An 18,495-nucleotide genomic window follows, 5' to 3' on the forward strand; every position below is an offset into this window, starting at 1 on the left:
GAAACTGCCCATACTTTGTCTCTCAAACAGGCTTCCTCCTATCACTAGCTTTCAATCACGAGTGAAATAGCTTGTCTCTGCAAACAGACTTCCTCCAATCACGAGCCTTATGTAACTGACGTCAGCTAATACTGAACAAACCAATTGGAGGAAGTCTGTTTGCAGAGACAAGCTACTGGCAGTTTCACTCGTGATTGAATGTAATCAGTTATGCAAAAGAGCATGGAAATAGAGCTGCAGAGAGACGGTTTGGACCTCCTCCCACTGAGTGCTTCATGTAAATGTTACTTAATTACTAAATAAAAATGTGTTCTGCTTTATCTTTAAAATATTGATTTCTTAATTTTGAGTTGGAAAAGTGGGGGTCATCTTATACATGAGGGGGTCTTATAGATGGAAAAATACGGTAGCTATTGGTTACCTGCAAGAATTTTGGATTAAAATTATCCCATATTAACAAATCAAAAGTTAAATATCTTAAAGAATAATATGTGTATTTCTTATTATCTTAAGATGTGGTTAACTCAACAAAAGATTTTTTTTTTCCATGTTGATTGAGGACCTTCAGACAATGTTGAAGGGTTATGTTCATGCACCTCAGACAATGCTGCCTGCCAAATGCATTATTCTGGAAATGTAAAAGGATGGAGGAAACACTTAGGCATATCATATAGACTTGCCCCATTATCATCCTGTTTTGCTTTAACGTTAGTAGAGTTTGGGGAAGAGTAATATGGTTGAAAGACGTGAAAATGATTATCAGTTATATACCCAATGTCTGGAGTCCATCTCTATATGAAGAACTGTGCAGCTTAGCAAAAGTATTATTTTTTTACAAGGGAAAGACAAGGCCATTCTGAATGTACAGAATGCTGTCCAAAGCCAGCAACAGCTTTGTGCCAAAACTGCTTTGCTGTGAGTTACAGAAGTGGGGTACGGCTTGGTTTATAAAGCCACATCCAAAGGGCATTTGTTCAAGGCTTGACTGAAGTGAAACACCCCTTTGAGATTTCACTTAAGCCTAGTGTGCTCATCTTTAAAACCTTAATTAAATGTATTTAATCCAGCTTCAAATAAGAGAACAGTGGAGAAATTATGAGCTTCTTCCAGGTACCACCTGACAAAAAGAGGCCTTGCTGATCACACATCTGAGTCTTCCTAAGGTCTTGTTCTAAAGAGACAGAATAAGGAGCTTCAAATTATTAGGAAGGGGGCCCTGTACCTGACCTGTCATGTGTCCTGTAATGCTCTGTATGTCATCCTTTCAGCACAAAAAAGTTTTCCCACTAGTAAAGAAAGATTTTACTTTATTAAAATCATGCTCAGGAAAAAAAGGACCTGATTAATTAGAAACTTGTTCGTAAAGGAAATGTAAGCATGGAGAAAAGCCATTATATCCAGCAAAGGGCATAGTTTCAAAAGACCAAAGGACCAATTACTGAAATTCCTTCTGTGAGAAAATTATGAATTTATTTGACTGCATATCGTAGACCATGATTATGGTGATTTAAGAGTTTTTCACTGCACCTACTTCCTTCCCTGCTTCTTTCTTTTTTCCATTTCATTTCCCCCCTACAGTGAAAAATTACATCATTTTTCTGGACATTTTCCTCTGTTTAACCTACCACCAACATCTGCCAATTTTATCAAGCTATTAATGCTTTTAGGTATTGCCACAATACATTATAGTCCCCTTTGTTTAAAAAAATACATTGTTAAAAGTTAACAATATAGAGCTAATTGAAATGTCAAAATATACATATTAGGATGCCTGCATGGGGACTGTGATTGTGCTAAAAAGGTAACACATGAAGCTATACAAATGTCGACACCATTCTAACACTGATGCCTCTAAATCAGGGATTTAGAGATTCTCAGGGATCCCTAAGAGATATTGGCTGTAATTTACCCCAAAATTACCCCTAAACTTAGATGTCCACATTTCAAGAACAAGCAGAACCCCAGAGCTTAAGTGGGCTCCTAGTGCTTCTTTCTGCAGAACAGTTCAGAGAAGGGCGAGCAGGAATTTGTCTGCAGCTTTTTCCCTTTCTCTTTTTTTCTTTCATGCTCTTTGAGCCTGTAAGAGGGTTTAAGGGAAAGGCAGAGCTTTATCTCACTTATCTCATAGAAATTAGGGGAAAGGGAAGCTTGGAGACATTTTGTTACATACATTCAAGAGAAAACAGAGTCCTTTTCTTGAACCCTCCCCAAGGCAAAGAGCTCAAAAAAGAGGCTGAGGTAGCAGTAGTGGAAAAAATCCTACACTCTTTAGTGAAAGGCAGTTCTTTTTCTTCCTTTGTAACAGTCTGGTTAAAAAAGAAGAACAGCAGCAGAAGAGCTCCAGCTACTTCTTGGAATCTCAGATTGTAGTGCAAGTAAAAGAAATCCATGCCTTCCTATTTGTCTGCATACTTGGGAAAAGTTTCTCCTATGAAATGTTTTTCAAGTAAAATGTATATTAAGCCCTAAGTAATGAAGAAATGATGGTTTTTTGGGGGGTGGAGGTATCAGTCTTGACTCCTGGTGATGGTCTGGAGAAGTCCCTGCAGTCTTCTTGGCAAGGTTTTTCAGAAGCGGTTTGCCCTTGCCTGCTTCCTAGGGCGGAGAGAGAGAGAGACTGGCCCAAGGTCACCCGGCTGGGTGAAATAACCTAGATTGGCTTTCCATAACGCAGGAACCTCCAGATATCCTGAGTTCGCAACCGCCAAAATGCCAAGCCAGTCTGGCCAATGGAATGTATCTAAAGGACACCAGGCTGGGGAAGGATAGACTAGATGACCTATGGACTCTTTGTAGCGCTACATTATTATGAAGTTTCAGCAGGATAGTGAAACTTCAGTGGAAGGCTATCATGGCTGAGTCATTTTGAAAACTATGAAGTCAAAACAGATAGAGGTTTAACTATTTGCATGTTCAGTCTGTATATTTCATGCGCAATATTTCTAAGCATACCACCCCAAGATTATCTGAGTATCCCTCTTTATATTTCAACCTCCATTTCTACCATCAACAAAATTGTCTGAAAACTAACAATTCACAAATCATGCTTATTTATTTATTTATGAAAAATTATTGTTGTTCTTCAAAACCATGTAATGTAAGTAAGTTACAATATCTATTTGCCTCTCATTTATTCTTGCAATAGATGGGAAGTAGAAATCACAGTTCTACTTGTATAACATCTGGATGATAAAAAGTATAATACCACCAAAGACTATTGTAAGAGAAAAGCAGTCATGTAGTAGATATTGATGGAGATAACTCTAGATAACTCTTAAGTCAGAAGCTGTCAGTTTTATCTGTACTTATTTCTACTGCACTTCTAATTTATTTGTTAAGTATATTTCTACCCTGAAGATACTGGTACACAATTCAGGGAGTTGTGTTCAAAGGATGATATTAAAAACACAGCATGAACTAGTAGGATCTGCAGAGCAAAGAAAGTTCTACCTGCTCGAGGTTCTACAGTCCTATTTGCACCTTCATCCATAAAGACAAACCGTCCACCAGCAAAGTCTTCTGTATAGTCTGAGAGGTAAAGCAGTGATGTGTAATCAAAGGAACCATAGGTCACCTACAAAGGAAAAATAAAGTACTGAATATCATAGGGAATTCTTTGTACAAGCATGGGGGTTGTAGTGGATCTGCAGTTGTCATGAACACCTTGCTATTTGCCCATATAACTTTGAGAGCTGTACTGGTTACCAGTTAGTTTTCAAATGCAATTCAAGATGCTGGTTATCACCTTTAAAGTTCTTCATGGCTCAGAACGTGGGTATTTTGATCAGGAAGAGTAGGTCCTCCATGTCCTTTCCTTACAGAATGCCATCAACAAGGATCACCTCCTCCGTCACCGCCCACCTTCAATAATAAAGCATTTGCCCTGCGATTTGACTGGCCCCAACCCTTGTGAGATTTAGAAAGACCATTAACATTTGCCTGTTCCAGCAGGGCTGGGGGATGGATATAGTTTGAATTAGCTTCTCCTGTAGTGGGACTGTCTATTTATTTGATTGTTATTGGCACAAATAATGCAATAGTTTATTTCTGTTTCACTGCTAGTCTGTGTTTCAACCCTATTTACATACGTTACTGAGAGTCGGCACTAACTGGAGCAGCATATGCAGCTAGTGAGTGAGTAAATAAATAAATATGTATATATTTTTTTAAAATTGTTTACTATAATTTCCATGCTGCTCTGTTCCTGCAGGCTCTAAATGTAGTACAATCAAAAAGAAAAAAAAATTAAAAGTTTAAGCTAGAATATAAATAAAGCTGAATGATTATATTCTGTGATTTCAATATTTTACTTTTGTTATTGCAACTTCAGATTCAATCAGAATTTGCTTTTTTTCACAGCCACATCACATTGCTGACTCATATTCAATTTGCAGTCAGCTACTAGTCCAACATTTTGTTCATAAACACTATTACTAAACCAAGTATTTCCACCTTGTATCTTTGTATTTGATTTTTTACTTCCTGAAGCACTTTGTATCTGTCTCTGTTAAATTTCATTCTGTAACTTTCAACTGATTTATGGAACTTCTCCTACAATATTAGCTATTTTCATTCTCATTCCTAAAGAGGAGCTATTGATGAGCACTGTTTGAATAGGATTTTTAAGCCAATTAGGCATCCGCTTAATTATCATACCATCCGTCCAACATTTAATTTGCTGATCAGAATATTATGAGATCCTTGGTCAAATGGTTTACTGAAATGTAGATAAATCACATCTGCAGCATTTTCACAATCTAATAAAGTAACTGAATTTAAAAAAAAAGTAAAGTTATTCTAGTAAGACTTATTCTTGACACATATATGCTTACTTTCAGTAATTACCACATTACTTTCAAGGTAATAGAGATCAGCCTTCCCACATAAAATCACTGACTGGTGGATAGTTTCTTGGATAGCCTCTTCCCCCTTTTTGAAGATAGGAACAACATTTGTTCACTTTCAATCATATGGAGAACTGGTGAAATGTCATATGATTGAAAGTGAACAAATGTTGTTCCTATCTTCAAAAATAATGCATAAGGGTTTGCCAGACCATCAGCTACTTCTTTCAGTATCCAAGGATGCAACTCATCTGGCCTTGAAGACTTAAGATTCACTTAAAGAAAAGAGGTATCCTCTCACCATGTTTTTTAAATTGTAGTTCTGTCCCTTCATCCTGCTCTTCATAATTTCCTTAGACAACACACAGATCCTTATTGGAGAAAACTGAACCAAAACAGCAGGTAAACAGTACTGCCTTTTCTTGTTTCCTGTTAGCCTTTTGCCAACTGCATTAGGCAGCTAATATATTAATTTGTAGGGTTTTTTTCCTATTATGTTGAACATATCTAAATAAAGTTTTCTTATACTTATTCCACTAACAGTAAATAGGATTTTCTCCATTTGTTTTAAAAACAGAACACAGTATATCCATGCCAAATACTCATATTATGTACAATCTCTTTTCAGAAGGAGAACTGTTATGTACCACATGTTTCAAACAAGAATAATTTTCTTCCAAAAATTAATGCTATCCTTCAGCAGCTTGTTTCAAGAATGAAAGAACATGATGAGACAGTAGCGTATACCAGTGAAAATATCTTTGCAGAGAGTTAGTCAATTGCTTGGCCAAAGTTGTTTCGCATAATTTCCCAATTATTTATGAAAGACCCAAGCGAGCCTTCCAGTGTATTGTTACTTTTATTCTAGCTGCTGCAACCATAAATTAATTTGTATAGTAACGGTAAATAGAACTGCCCTCAAATATGTGGTTTGAGATGTCTGTCTTAAAGTCCTTTGTAAGAGAAGCTCAAATGAAGTCAATACATTGCAACCATTTTCAGCACCATTTGACCTCTGTTGACAAGTGCAAATGAATTCCAACAACACAAAAAACATCCATACGCTTATGTCAGCAATCCACAAACTCCTCAAAAAAAAAATAGAGTGAAATGTCCATATGGTTTTTCAAATCCAATTGTCCATAAATTACTGAATAATCAGTATGTCTAATCTTACAGCTTTGAGAAACAATTCTATTTCTTACTTGATGATCACAATTATCTTACAAATAAATGTAATCTTTAAAATAACGTGGAACCTTCTTTTCAGAAAAGGTGTTCTTTCATCCTACTTTTTTTTATCTACTACAGTTCAGTTTTATAGATCACTGTGATCTAAATTGCAAAATGTGTGGCAGAATGTTAAGCTCAATGTTTTAGTGCCACACTGTCACTCACAACCAGTCAAGTGGAAAATAATAAATTATTCTCTTCCAATCACCATAAAGGTCTAGGCAAAGGTCTTGGCTGGATCAAGAAGAGAATTGCTCAGTCTTCTCCTGATGAATGTAACTTCAGAATCATAATGAGCCTACGACTTCCAGGGAAGAAATGGCAGAATGTGAAAAGGCTGTGAAAAGGCTGAAAATGGCTCCATGAAAAGTGGAGCTGATGACCATCGTGGAATGAAGAGTAAGCAAGTAGACCGGCTCTTCGATAATTCCTCTGGACAAGGAGGGGGCTTGAGGTCACCCACAAGTGCTCCAGACAGATGTTCCTCATAAAGAGACTGCAAGACAGCAGTCTCCAGCGGGTTTAGAGCACTGGGAGGGAATAGCCATCTTGCTCAAACTGCAGTTGGTGCCTTTGAAAGGACACTAGGTTTACATACTTCCTTTTCTAAACGCTTTCAGAAATTGCTTGTTAACTGCTTTTCAGCTATTAGGAACCCTTGGATTGACAGATTTTATAGCACCAGGTGAGTTTCCTTCAATCCTTAGCAAAATAAGTTTTAACTACAAGTTCAAGAACTTAAAAAAACTTTTTTTTGGAATAAACAGCAAAGGGGTGATTAAAACTTTGATTTTAGAAAGGTACAAATGGACTAAGGGTCCAGATAAATCTCAAATAAGATTTTGGAATTAATTATAAAGAACCCTTCCCATGGGAAAATGCTTTTGTTTGGAATATATATATATATATATATATATATATATATATATAATATGCTAATAACTTTAAAAAATGGACACTAGAGGGAACTAAAGATTATAATTAAAGAAGAAGAATACTCAAACTTGACTTGTAATTACAGAATGAAGCAAAATATTGGGCACTGGACATATTGAAGGATATTTTTGAACAATAAACCCAGAGGTTAATTTTAATAGTGTCTGCCTCTATAGCTAGACTTTGTTTAAAATAAGTTATGGAAGAGGAACAAGTTCTGCCTGACAAGATCGAAACTGATTTGAAAGTGGATTTAAAAATGACAGGCTACAAAAATGACATGCAAAAAGATGTTACACTGGACATATGAAAGAAACCAGCGGATGTCTTAATAATTAAAAGGGATATACAAATAACAAACCAAGAGAGTGACTTGGATAATTTTCTTATATTGGATTTACAGAAGTGGCTTGTTAAAGCTTTGAAGACTTTTGTGAGAAGGGACAAAGAAAAAATGAAAAGAAATTAAGTTCTATGACATTATTTGAAGGGACTAAAGATCAAGATTGCTAGAAGTAAAAGGAAAGAATATAGAGTTGGTTTTTTTGATTAAGGTTAAAATAGACTAGTTGTTTTTTCTGGTAACCCTTAATGGACTTTTGCTGATGTCAGGCTGAAATGATGAGGCTTTAAGGATTTGTTTATAAATAAGAGATGGAATATGGGAAGAAGAAATCATTTGTTGTATTTTAAGAGGTGATAAGTTACTAAAATTGTTTATACCTGTTGTGATAAAGGTTGGAAGTCACTTTATATATTTCTTTTCTTTTTCTTTACTGTATTCTTATTTTTCTTTCTTTTCTATTTCTCTTTCTATTTTTTCTTTCTTTTCTGCACCTTCTATTTTTTCTTTTTATTCTTTTCTCTCTTTGCATTAGTTTTTACTATTGTAATTGTAATCTTTAATAAAATTACCATTAAAAAATAATTATTATGAGCCTACAAGGGCTGAATGAATTAACCTACTTTAATAACATAGGTATTTATTGCAGGCACTTGGCCTGCTGGCCTTTCTCAGCTAATCTCTAGGATTGGAAAACAGAACTATCTATAATTAATAGAAGCTGTTATCTCAAAAGAAGATGTATTTTTTTGATTTAACCAGGTTTATCATGTGAAAAACAAAAGTTCTACAATATAGGAAAATATATTGAACAAGGATTAATTATTAATGCATTTCATGTGGTTAGGCTGAATGATCAATCTGTGATGGCTATTTCTGAAGGTATAAAGAGAGACCTCATTATTGTTAAGATACATATTTTGTGAATAGTAATGACAATTGGAAACCGGCCTCTTGTCAATATTTTTTCAGCTACAAACAAAGGCAACTAGGACGTCTTTAAAAATGGGAAGCAATACATATGATAGAGAGCTGGGTGATAGATGGATGCTGTATAGGATATACTAATCCAAAACAAAGATAATTTGTATCCTTTTCATATATTTAAAGCTGAAAATTTGTATTTTTATATGTGTTTCATAAGGGGACGTGGTGGCGCAGCAGCTTAATGACGGTGAAAGTTGCTGGCCAGAAATGGTTGACACTTCAGCAGTTCGAGCCCAGCTTTCGCGCAGCAGAGTGAGCTCATGCTTCCTCCCCCAGCTCCTGTCAACCCAGCAGATCAAAAACTTACGTGAGTAGATAAATGGGTACTCTCACTCTGGTGAGAAGAAAAATGCTGGCGGCGCCTTGCAAAAGGAGTCGGGAGCAGTTGCCAGTAGCGCGGAAGCCGCGCACGCCCGAAAAAGGCGCGAAGCAACGGAAACCCCACCTCCTGCGCTCGCCAGCTGGGCTCTGCTCTAGGAAGGAGGCACTGGCAAACCACTTCCGAAACACCTTGCCTTGAAAAGTGCAGGGACTCGTCCAGGCAGTCACCGCAGAGTTGGCAACGACTGAGTGCGGATTAAAAAAAAAAAGTGTTTCATAAGCATTGTGCTACGAGCTAGCCTGCTTTTTTAATGCTTTTCATTCCAGGAATTAAGTTTGCATATTTATCCTTTTAATTTTGTAGCATTTCTCATGACTGATTTAATTTTAATATTCTTTTTCAATTGAGCAACATTTACTAACTGCAAAGTACACTCAAAATTCCTGTTAAAGCAAGCTTGGAATCATTCTAAGAAAGACAATCCATTCATTTTACTATTAAAATAGTATTTTCAAATCCTCTGCAGATTTTCTCTGGGAGAATACTCTGTAATCTGTCATTTATGATTATCCAATCCTGTGTTCTCTTTCAAAGCCTCTGAGCACAACATATATTAAAAAGCAAATAGTGTTTCCTTTTTGAAATTAATTTTGCTCTCGCTTGGGTTACAGTTTAGTATTTCAAGTATGAAATGACCTTTTGAATGTGACTGCAACAGTATAAGAAGACTTTTTATTGCTCACTAAAAATTAAACAGGAACCTCCATGCCAAGAGTTAGAATTCTAGACTAAGGATTTGCATTTTCTCTTTAAAGAAAAAACAATTAAAGAATTATTCTATCACAGTTTTAAGAGAATCGTTAAGTTTGATCCAAGGAATGCAAAAGCATATTGATACAAAGAGACTCTGATCAAGAAACAAAACCATGCATACAATTCCCAGTTCCTTCTAAAATAGCAAAAATAAGGAAGAGAGCATAATGAAACAGACAATGCACCAGATGAAAGTTCAAATGATAGGAAACCCTATCCCCTTAAAAACACTTTCATTTCTTTCTTTCATTTTTCCAGAGAGTTATAATGCAAATCATTAAGTAACACCTTACTGGTGTACAGCAAGATGTAAAGAATATTGACACTTTTGAACTTTGGTACTGGGGAATACCATGGACAGCCAAGAAAACAAACAAATGGATCATCAAACAAATCAACCCAGAGTTTTCATTCAAGGCACAAATGACCAGGCTACTTCACACACATTATGCAAAGACCCAGCTCTCTGGAGAAGGCTCTAATGCTGAGAAAAGTGGAAGGAAAGAGAAGAAGATGACCAGCAGCAAGGTGGATGGACTCTGTTATAATGGCACCAGTGGAAGACCTGAAAGACCACGTTTAGGGACAGATCAACATGTAGAAAAATGTATCTATGTGGTCAAAAAGAGTGACACCAACTTGATGGCATATAATCAATCTAGTTTTAGCTATTTGCTCTGTTGCAATTCTAACTCAGACAGGAGATCCTATAATTGTCATTTGGCTTAGAAACAAAACCTGTATTTATGCCGTGTGAGTATGTGTGTGCATATGCACATGCAAACACACATATGTATAAAAAAGGACACACACACACACACACACATTCTGTTAACTTGATATGTTAACATAATTTAAGGGAATAAATAAAGCTAAGCATCAGAATCATCCTATGATCTTAGTATTCAGTAAAGAATCATATTACTAAGGTGTTAGATTCATGTTCTCAACAGGACTTAGGACATTTGAGAGTTATGAACTGCTGCTATTTTTTCTAAATTTTCTATTGTAGCTTCAAAAACTGTTGTCTACTAGGATTACTGTTTTACAACTTTTATCTTTACTTTTTATGTTTTATTGATTTTATTGTAATTTCTTTGTTGTGAGACACCCAGAGTCACTGAGTGTTGGGCAGCAAACAAGTTTAATATTATTATTATTATTAAGAGCTATGTTCAATTCAATAAAATAAGATGGATGAAATGATTTAATTTTTTTTTTACTTGGAACTGCCAAGATAGCAACAAATCTAGAAGAGATAAGGAAAAGAAACAATTTCCTCAACTAAAATTAAGCAAAATAATACCTAAAAAAATTAACTTAAAATGTGGAAAATAAATTATAATCCAACTTTTTAATGAAATTATATTATTTGCTGGAATCAATCATATTGGATCAAATTGTATTATCTCTATCATATTATTAGATCAGGAATGACAACTTGTAAAGAAAAGGAGCAAAAAGCGGTAGATTTTCTGTTTACTGTATGAACAGATCGAGGAAAGTGTCACAGGTACTCTCAATAACCTCATTCCAACAGTAAAAAATAAATTGGAATATTATTGTCTCTAAACTTATATTGTAAGTATTGCCTATTAGTGAAACATGCGTTATTTCATACATACAAAACGCAGCATTTTTGGAAACCAAAAAGTGAAAAAGACTGGCTTTTAGTGTGAAAGCTACTTAATTAAAAAATTAAGGTATTTCATTAGCAAAATAAAAATGTTTATGAAACCTTTGTACTGTTTGAGTGAGGAAGGCATTTGAGGCATACTAAATCTGATACACTCTATTTATGCACATCTTGATGATCATTTTAAGAATCTCCCTCCCACTGAAAGCAACAAAACTTACTTTCTTTCTTTCTTTCTTTCTTTCTTTCTTTCTTTCTTTCTTTCTTTCTTCCTTTCTTTCTTCCTTTCTTTCTTCCTTCCTTCCTTCCTTCCTTCCTCCCTTCCTCCCTTCCCTTCCCTTCCCTTCCCTTCCCTTCCCTTCCCTTCCCTTCCCTCCTTCCCTCTCACTCTCTCTCCTTTCTTTCTCTCTCTCCTTTCTTTCTCTCTCTCTCTCTCTCTCTCTTTCTCTCCCTCCCTCCCCTCTCTCTCTAGTATGGGAAGGCTGGAATAAACATACTAAGTTAAAAACCATTCCTTTCCTGTTTAAATGCCAGCAAAGGATTCTAGGTTGGGGACTGCAACTTTTTTCTTGATAGGACAGCAGGCTACAGGAGGCCTTGCAATGCCATGGTAACACCAATGGAAATAGTAGCAATGGTTTTTTCAACCATTATTTTTAAATTATTTGCAGGGTTTAGGAGATTTTAATGGGGGGAATAGGAGGAACATGTCTCCCAAAGGCCTTCTGTTTCCATTCCCATCATTATTTTAAAAAAACTGGCCATTTTGCTGCCCATGTTCAGAGACAAATAGGTTGCTGGTGGAAGATGCATGTGGGGCAATGCTTTGCAACTGTCAACCTTTAAATTAATTGTAGATTAACCATGCAAGGACAGGGTCACTCCTACATAATTATACAATAGTTTAGTTTTGGTTTTGAACTTTTCACTTTGTTTGTTTTTTTTTAACAACTACAACCAGAAAACTATGGTAAGTTTTAACTATTTGTGTATTATTTTACAAGAATGTAAAAATGCCAACATGAAAGCTTACTACAACATATTTTCATCTATAATGTATAATATTTATTAGCAAATGTATGTAATATATATTCAGGTAGTCCCCAATTTAAGAACGAGTTCCATTCCCAGGGTCTGTCTTTAAGTCAAATTAGTATGTAAGCCAGAACAGTATTATTGTAGAATACTGTAAAGTTTTTTTTTTTTAATGTGTTCAATCGTGTCCGATTCTTGGAGACTGCCTGGAGAAGTCCCTGCAGTTTTCTTGGCAAGGTTTTTGAGAAGTGCTTTGCCATTGCCTCCTTCCTAGGGCTGAGAGAAAGTGACTGGTCCAAGGTCACCCAGCTGGCTTCGTGCCTAAGACTGGACTAGAACTAATAGTCTCCCAGTTTGTAGCCTGATGCCTTAATCACTGCACCAGACTGGGTCTCTACTATGTAAGTAGCATTGTGCAATGACCTCGAACCAATGTGTATTTAACTTGAATTTTGTCAAAATAGGCTCCATTCTTAATTATGGGTCGTCCCTAAACCAGGCGTTCTTAACTCGAGGACTACCTGTAATTTCATTTGCATTTTATAGAGCATTTAACATGTTTTTATATATATATATATATATATATATATATATACACACACACACACACACACACACACACATTATGAAATACAAGAAATATACTTATTTATAAGATCCCTATAGAATAGGTTTTCTGGGTGTACATTTATTATAAAAATAGGAGACTACAATAAAATATTTAAGTATTGTATTTCATTTTTACTATCACCTCCTTGAGTACTTTTCTGAGCAGAAAAGCAGAATGTAAACTGTATAAATAATGTATTACATAGTACAAATACAAAAGTCAATAGAAAGCCAACACGATAAAAAAAAATAAATAAATAAGAAACTAAAACTACCCAAAAATAAGATCCTCAAAGTCATATATAAAAAATATTTTAGTCTTATCAAGATAAGAAAATCCTCCTAGTGAACCAAGTGCTAACAGATGCTGATACTCAGTTCCCAGATTTTCCTAATATCTAGCAGAATGTAACTTATGAAGCTCATAAGCAATAAGAATCATCAGCCTGGCCAGACTGGTTATTTAATTTAACAGAAAACAACCCTAGGTTTTTAACTTCTGAGTTCTGGCTCACCAAAAAGAGAGCAGCAGCAATTTAAAAGGGATTCTACCCACATTTATTTATGAGTATGTTTTATTAAGCTTAGCAGGAGTTACATCTGAGAAAGCATGCATGGTGCTTAAATGCAAAAATTACATCAGAGCACTGTGACTCTTTAATTAGAGTGCTAGTACTTATACACACAGAACACTAACACTGAAGGTAGATATTCAAAAGAAATAAGGAAAATACTATTTCAATATCTCATTTACCTTGTCAATATGAGGATGCCAATATTCATCATGGGTTGTCTTTGCTTCTGAGTTATTTATTCTAGAGAAGAAAGTTGGTTTCGTCAAATACATGGAAGATGAGCTGATACCAAAAGCAAGGGCTACTTTTTGTTGAATTCTTTGCCTCACATCACTGCAAATAAGAAGAGAGCACCTGGACTGAGTGAAACTATGCAAAAAGCACTGGCTTTATTTTAAATATACTCTTTTGCTTCACAATAATATCTAACATTTATACACAGAATATTAAAATAAGTCCATGCACATTATCCCAGGAATTCTATGTCATGATGTATAGCACAATTAATTATAATGCATCATAGACAGTGACCTAGAGAGTATAGCTTGCATTAAAGCCATAAATCAGATTTATAAATCACAATGGGTGAATTCAATGTTGTCATTCCACTTGTGGAACAGCTTTTGATCCAGCAAACATCTCTATTAATGGAAGAGGAGGGAAAGAAATATTCTGTTACATTTTGGTGGAAGGCCTGAAACAGGCATAGTGGGAACCAGTGGTTCCCAGACTTGACAGAACTGTTATCTAAAAACTGGACAGTTATTTCCCACTTCCAAGGCTCAGAAGAGAATGGGCAAAATATGATTAATTCAAACAGATGGAAGGAAAAGACCTAGAATCTAAGCCTTAATCAGACTTATATATAAAACTTGATTGTTGTGTTCTGAAATAGACTGATCTACCTACCTACCTACCTACCTACCTACCTACCTACCTACCTACCTACCTACCTACCTATGGCTTCTATCTTATCTGCAATAAAACAGCTCATTCATATCTGTGAAGCAACTGCTTAAATAAGTTCCTAGATATAGGTCTGACTATCTGGAGAATCAATATTTATTGCCTTAGCTGTAGTGAAGTTTCACATTTGGGCTGGTGGAGAGAAGAGGAAGCTGTAGCTGTAGAATTAAAGCAGTATTACAATGTCACAAGAAACATTAATTTTCACTCCTAATTTTTCTTTTCAATACTATAAAACTATAGGTAGTCCTTGAGTTATGACCATTCGTTCGGTGACCATTTGAAGTTAGAGCAGTGCTGAACAAACGGTACTTAGACTTGGTTCCCGAAATTATGGATGTTGCAGCACCCCTGCGGTCACGTGATCAAAATTTGGGTGCTTGGCAGTCTGCCTGCACTTACAGCCGCTGGGGCACTTCAACTCCGCCCACCCGCCTATCTCCCCCCATCTCTGTCCTTTTGGCCCCCTGCACTCCACAGCCCTGCTGACCTGCGTTCTGCTGCTCCCAGCTGACCTTCGCTGTCTTCTTACTCTCACTGCTGATCAAGCACACCCAGCCTGGCTCTTCATAAGGCAGCTGCTGGCTGCACAAGGCCTTCTTCCCTAGGTTGTACACAGTGTTTTTCTCACAAGACCTCAAGAAGAAGGCCTCGCATGGCCAGCAGCTGCCTTGTGGAGGGCCAGGCCGGGCACACCTCATCAGGAGTGGGAGCAAGAAGATGGCAAAGGTCAGCTGGGGCGCAGCACAGGGCGTTGAGGTTGGCTGCAGCTTTGTGCTGTGCAGCTGGGCTGGGGCGACTGTGCTGAGGCAGCTGCAGCTTCATGCTGTGCTGTTGGGCTGGGGCAGCTGCAGTTTCCTGGGATGGCTGCGGCTTTGCACCGTGCAGCTGAGCTGGGGCAGCTGCAGCTCAGGGACTTCTTGAAGTCCCAGAGCCGCAGCGCACCAAGAAGGCCCTGAGCCACAGTGCAGCAAGCAGCCCCAGAGCTGCGCAGTTCTGGGGCTGTTTGTCGCCCTACAAGGCAGGGTGCAGGACAGCCAAAAGGGCAGAGATGGGGGGAATGGGTGGTTGGGGGGAGTTGAAGGGGAGGCAGTCCTTTACCTTGGAAAAACTGAGGCTCAGGGCTGGGAAGGACCAAGCTGGGAATGGCATGGATTGGGTGGGTTCTTGGCTAATGATCAATGGCAACAGAGAGTGCCAGGATTGCTGTTGCTAAGCGATGCATTCACGTGACATCATGCTTTATGACCACATCGCTTAGCGATGGAAATTCTGGTTCTGACTGCCGTTGTAACTCGAGGACTACCTGTATATTACAAACAAGAGCATTGTTCAAAAGTACAAGAACACAGGCTTTATGAATTCCCACAAAAAGCAGTAGATGTTGCATTTGTGCTTTGATTAGCAAAAATTATAGCAAGCAAGATATTTTTAAAAAAGAACAATCTCATATTAGCTTCCTTTTTTGCTTTATACACATATGCATCATACTAAGGATATTTTTTAATAATTCTACTTCTTGGGCCATTTTATTGTGATTTTTATTGCAACCTAGCATTCTGTGTTTTTAACTTGCAATGGCAACTGCTAAGGCTCCAGAGGCACCTTTATATCAGTGGTTCTTAAAATGTGGTCTGGGGAGACCTGAGACCCTTTCAGGGGGTCTGCAAAGTCAAATATACAAATACTGCAAAATTTCTCTGTTTCAGTTTCTAATACAGCAAATATCGGCAGATATAACCCACATAAATCAAAGGTCTTTGGGGTCCTCAATCTTTTAAGAATATAGAGGGGCCCTGAGACCAAAACGTTTGAGAATCATTGCTTTACACTATCAGGATGGTTTATAAGCAGCAGTGATTTCCATTTTCAGTGCCACCAGTGCAGATGTCCAGACACTTATACTGCAGCAACTAATCTATCAGTGAGCCAAGAGAACCCTGTTCACTTTATAGATCTGTGGACTCTGGGTTGGCTTTTCAGCTTGAGTTACTTGTCCCAGAGCAGCAGACTGAGTTCTGCTTCTCTACCTGCTTTGTAATTTGCTCAGCCATTTTGGAACCACCTTTTGACCTCCAAACCAAATAGGAATTCTACACATTATTTGAGATTGATTTGACTGAGTTATGCTAAGATGCTTTTTACAAAATCAATTTGTTGTGATGGAGTGAGATTCTGGTCACCTTAGAATCACATTGGCAATTTGATGCTAAAGGGGTCTTCTGCAGAGGATGCTCAAGTACTAAAAACGGGATCTGACTTGAATGATTAAACGCTGAAAAAAAAGAGGATGAGATAAGGAAGGAATAAAGATGAGATAAGGAAGGAATGCTTTGCCTTTCAGCACACTAAATTTGCTGAATTTTAAATTCCAAGAATGCCAATAGACTTGCACAGCTTCCATTGTCTGTCTTTGTATGCAGATATATTACATCTGGAATACTTTTGTCTGTCATGATTCTGAAACTGACAAACATGCACTGATTCGACGTCTGAAATGTGTCTCCACATCTATATGACAGACACCAATGTCCATATTCTCATCACCTCTAGCAGATTTAAAATAAAAGAGATTGTCTATCTAACAGCACATACTTGCACATTACACAAATGTTGTTTTCCTTCATTATCCTCAATGCTTCTTTTCTGTATCTCAGATCTACTAGCTTTTTTTTTTTAAAAAAAAAGTTCATTCAGAAGGAAACTTATTTTATCCAAGCAAATCAGTCTGAAGGTCTCATCTATTTTCTTTCAGTAAACTTTGCCCATCATTTACAAATCTTGCTCAATAACTATAGTTTCTATTCACGTAGTCTATTTGACAAAAATCAATCCAGCCATTCAAGTAGACAATAAGGCTTTTCTTCAGCTATTCTCTTGAGCTGTCATTCTGAAGGCCATCCACATACTGAATTGTACCGAAAAATCCTTTAAGTATTTCTTCTGTGCTCTCTGACACAATAGTTGTGATTAGATCTAAAAGGAATCAGATACTCTTTAATACAGACCCACGATCAGAGACGATAATCCAAAATGAAAGGTTATTTAACATCAACCCACCATTTAGACTTGTATTTATCTGCCTATTCAGAATGAATCTTCTACCTAGAACCTGATATATTAGAGGCAGTATCCAGTAAAAGAAGCAAATACACAATATAACCTGAATTGCAAGCATAACACCTATATAGGCAGAATTCATTCATTAATCAGATTAAAATAATTAAGACTAAATCATCCTTTTCTGGTTCAAAATACCACATGTCAATACAGTTAGCCCTTCCCACACAATCAGCCTGCCTCATCTTCCAAGAAAAAGAACTGAAAAAAACAGATATAAAAAGCACAATCACCATTTTGAATTTCTCTGCCAGGTTCTTTATCGGCTGCTGAATATATCTCCTTAGCACCCACTAGGTGCCAGATATGAATGCACAAGCATGCATATCCTGGTGAAGCTACATGCAGGTATGTCTCTTGCAAGCATTTATACCCAAAATGAAATTAATTTGGGAAAAGAATCCCTCAGCAAGGTCTAATGTGCCTAAGAGTCTCAATTAATCTCCTATATCCAACATGCACCCAAAAGTAAAAACATCACCTCTCTGAGAGAAACAGAGCCATGGCTCCCAAGAGCCAAAATACCTCCAAGCATATCTCTGGGAATGATGTCCCTGGCTGCTAGCCTTAAATAGGAAGATTACTCCATCTCCTACAGCCACAGCTACTATTCCATGTGCTCGAAATGAGCAAAGCAAGTCATTTTGCTCTCCATTCCCAGGGACAAAGCTTCAATATCCCTATAAGCACTTACACATATCCTCCAGGCAAGCCCAAAGCAGAAATTACACCCATCGCATGCAGCCAGAAGGAGCCACTTAGACTGAGAACAGCCTCAAGTAAGACTCCTACACAGCCCTCAAGATATCAGGGACAGAGCACCAGGAACACCCCAAATCCCATGGAACATCCCTTTTCAATATCAGAGCACTCATAATACCCAGCCATATATTGAACAAGAATCAGGACACAGAGGAACACCATCACCATCATTGTAATTCACAAAGAGCACTATGTTGGGTCAGAATGCACACTTCTATCAGTATCCACATAGCATTCCACACCAGTGAGAGGTATAAGAGACATACACAATCCATGAAAGAATTTGTCATAATGATCTAGATAAGGGAAATGAA

At 37.1% G+C, this 18,495-nt stretch overlaps 1 protein-coding gene across 3 annotated transcripts in view; it reads right to left on the reverse strand.

Moving 5' to 3' along the window:
• The window catches only part of OGFOD3 (2-oxoglutarate and iron dependent oxygenase domain containing 3), a 61,455-nt gene that overhangs the window by 17,217 nt on the left and 25,743 nt on the right, over positions 1 to 18,495 (reverse strand). For 2 of the 3 annotated variants that reach the window (XM_088133429.1, XM_088133428.1), the window contains exons 7-8: positions 13,513 to 13,666; positions 3,451 to 3,574 (exon numbers count right to left, since the gene is read on the reverse strand). In XM_088133429.1, coding sequence (XP_087989555.1) covers positions 3,451 to 3,574; positions 13,513 to 13,666 — 278 coding nt within the window. The remainder of the gene's footprint in view (positions 1 to 3,450; positions 3,575 to 13,512; positions 13,667 to 18,495) is intronic. The other variant, XM_025172563.2, reaches the window with a different exon arrangement.

This window comes from Python bivittatus, unplaced genomic scaffold (assembly GCF_059951505.1).
Source record: "Python bivittatus isolate LINGU-HERP-01145 unplaced genomic scaffold, Pbiv_v1 ctg000080_np1212, whole genome shotgun sequence".
Lineage (NCBI taxonomy): Eukaryota > Metazoa > Chordata > Lepidosauria > Squamata > Pythonidae > Python > Python bivittatus.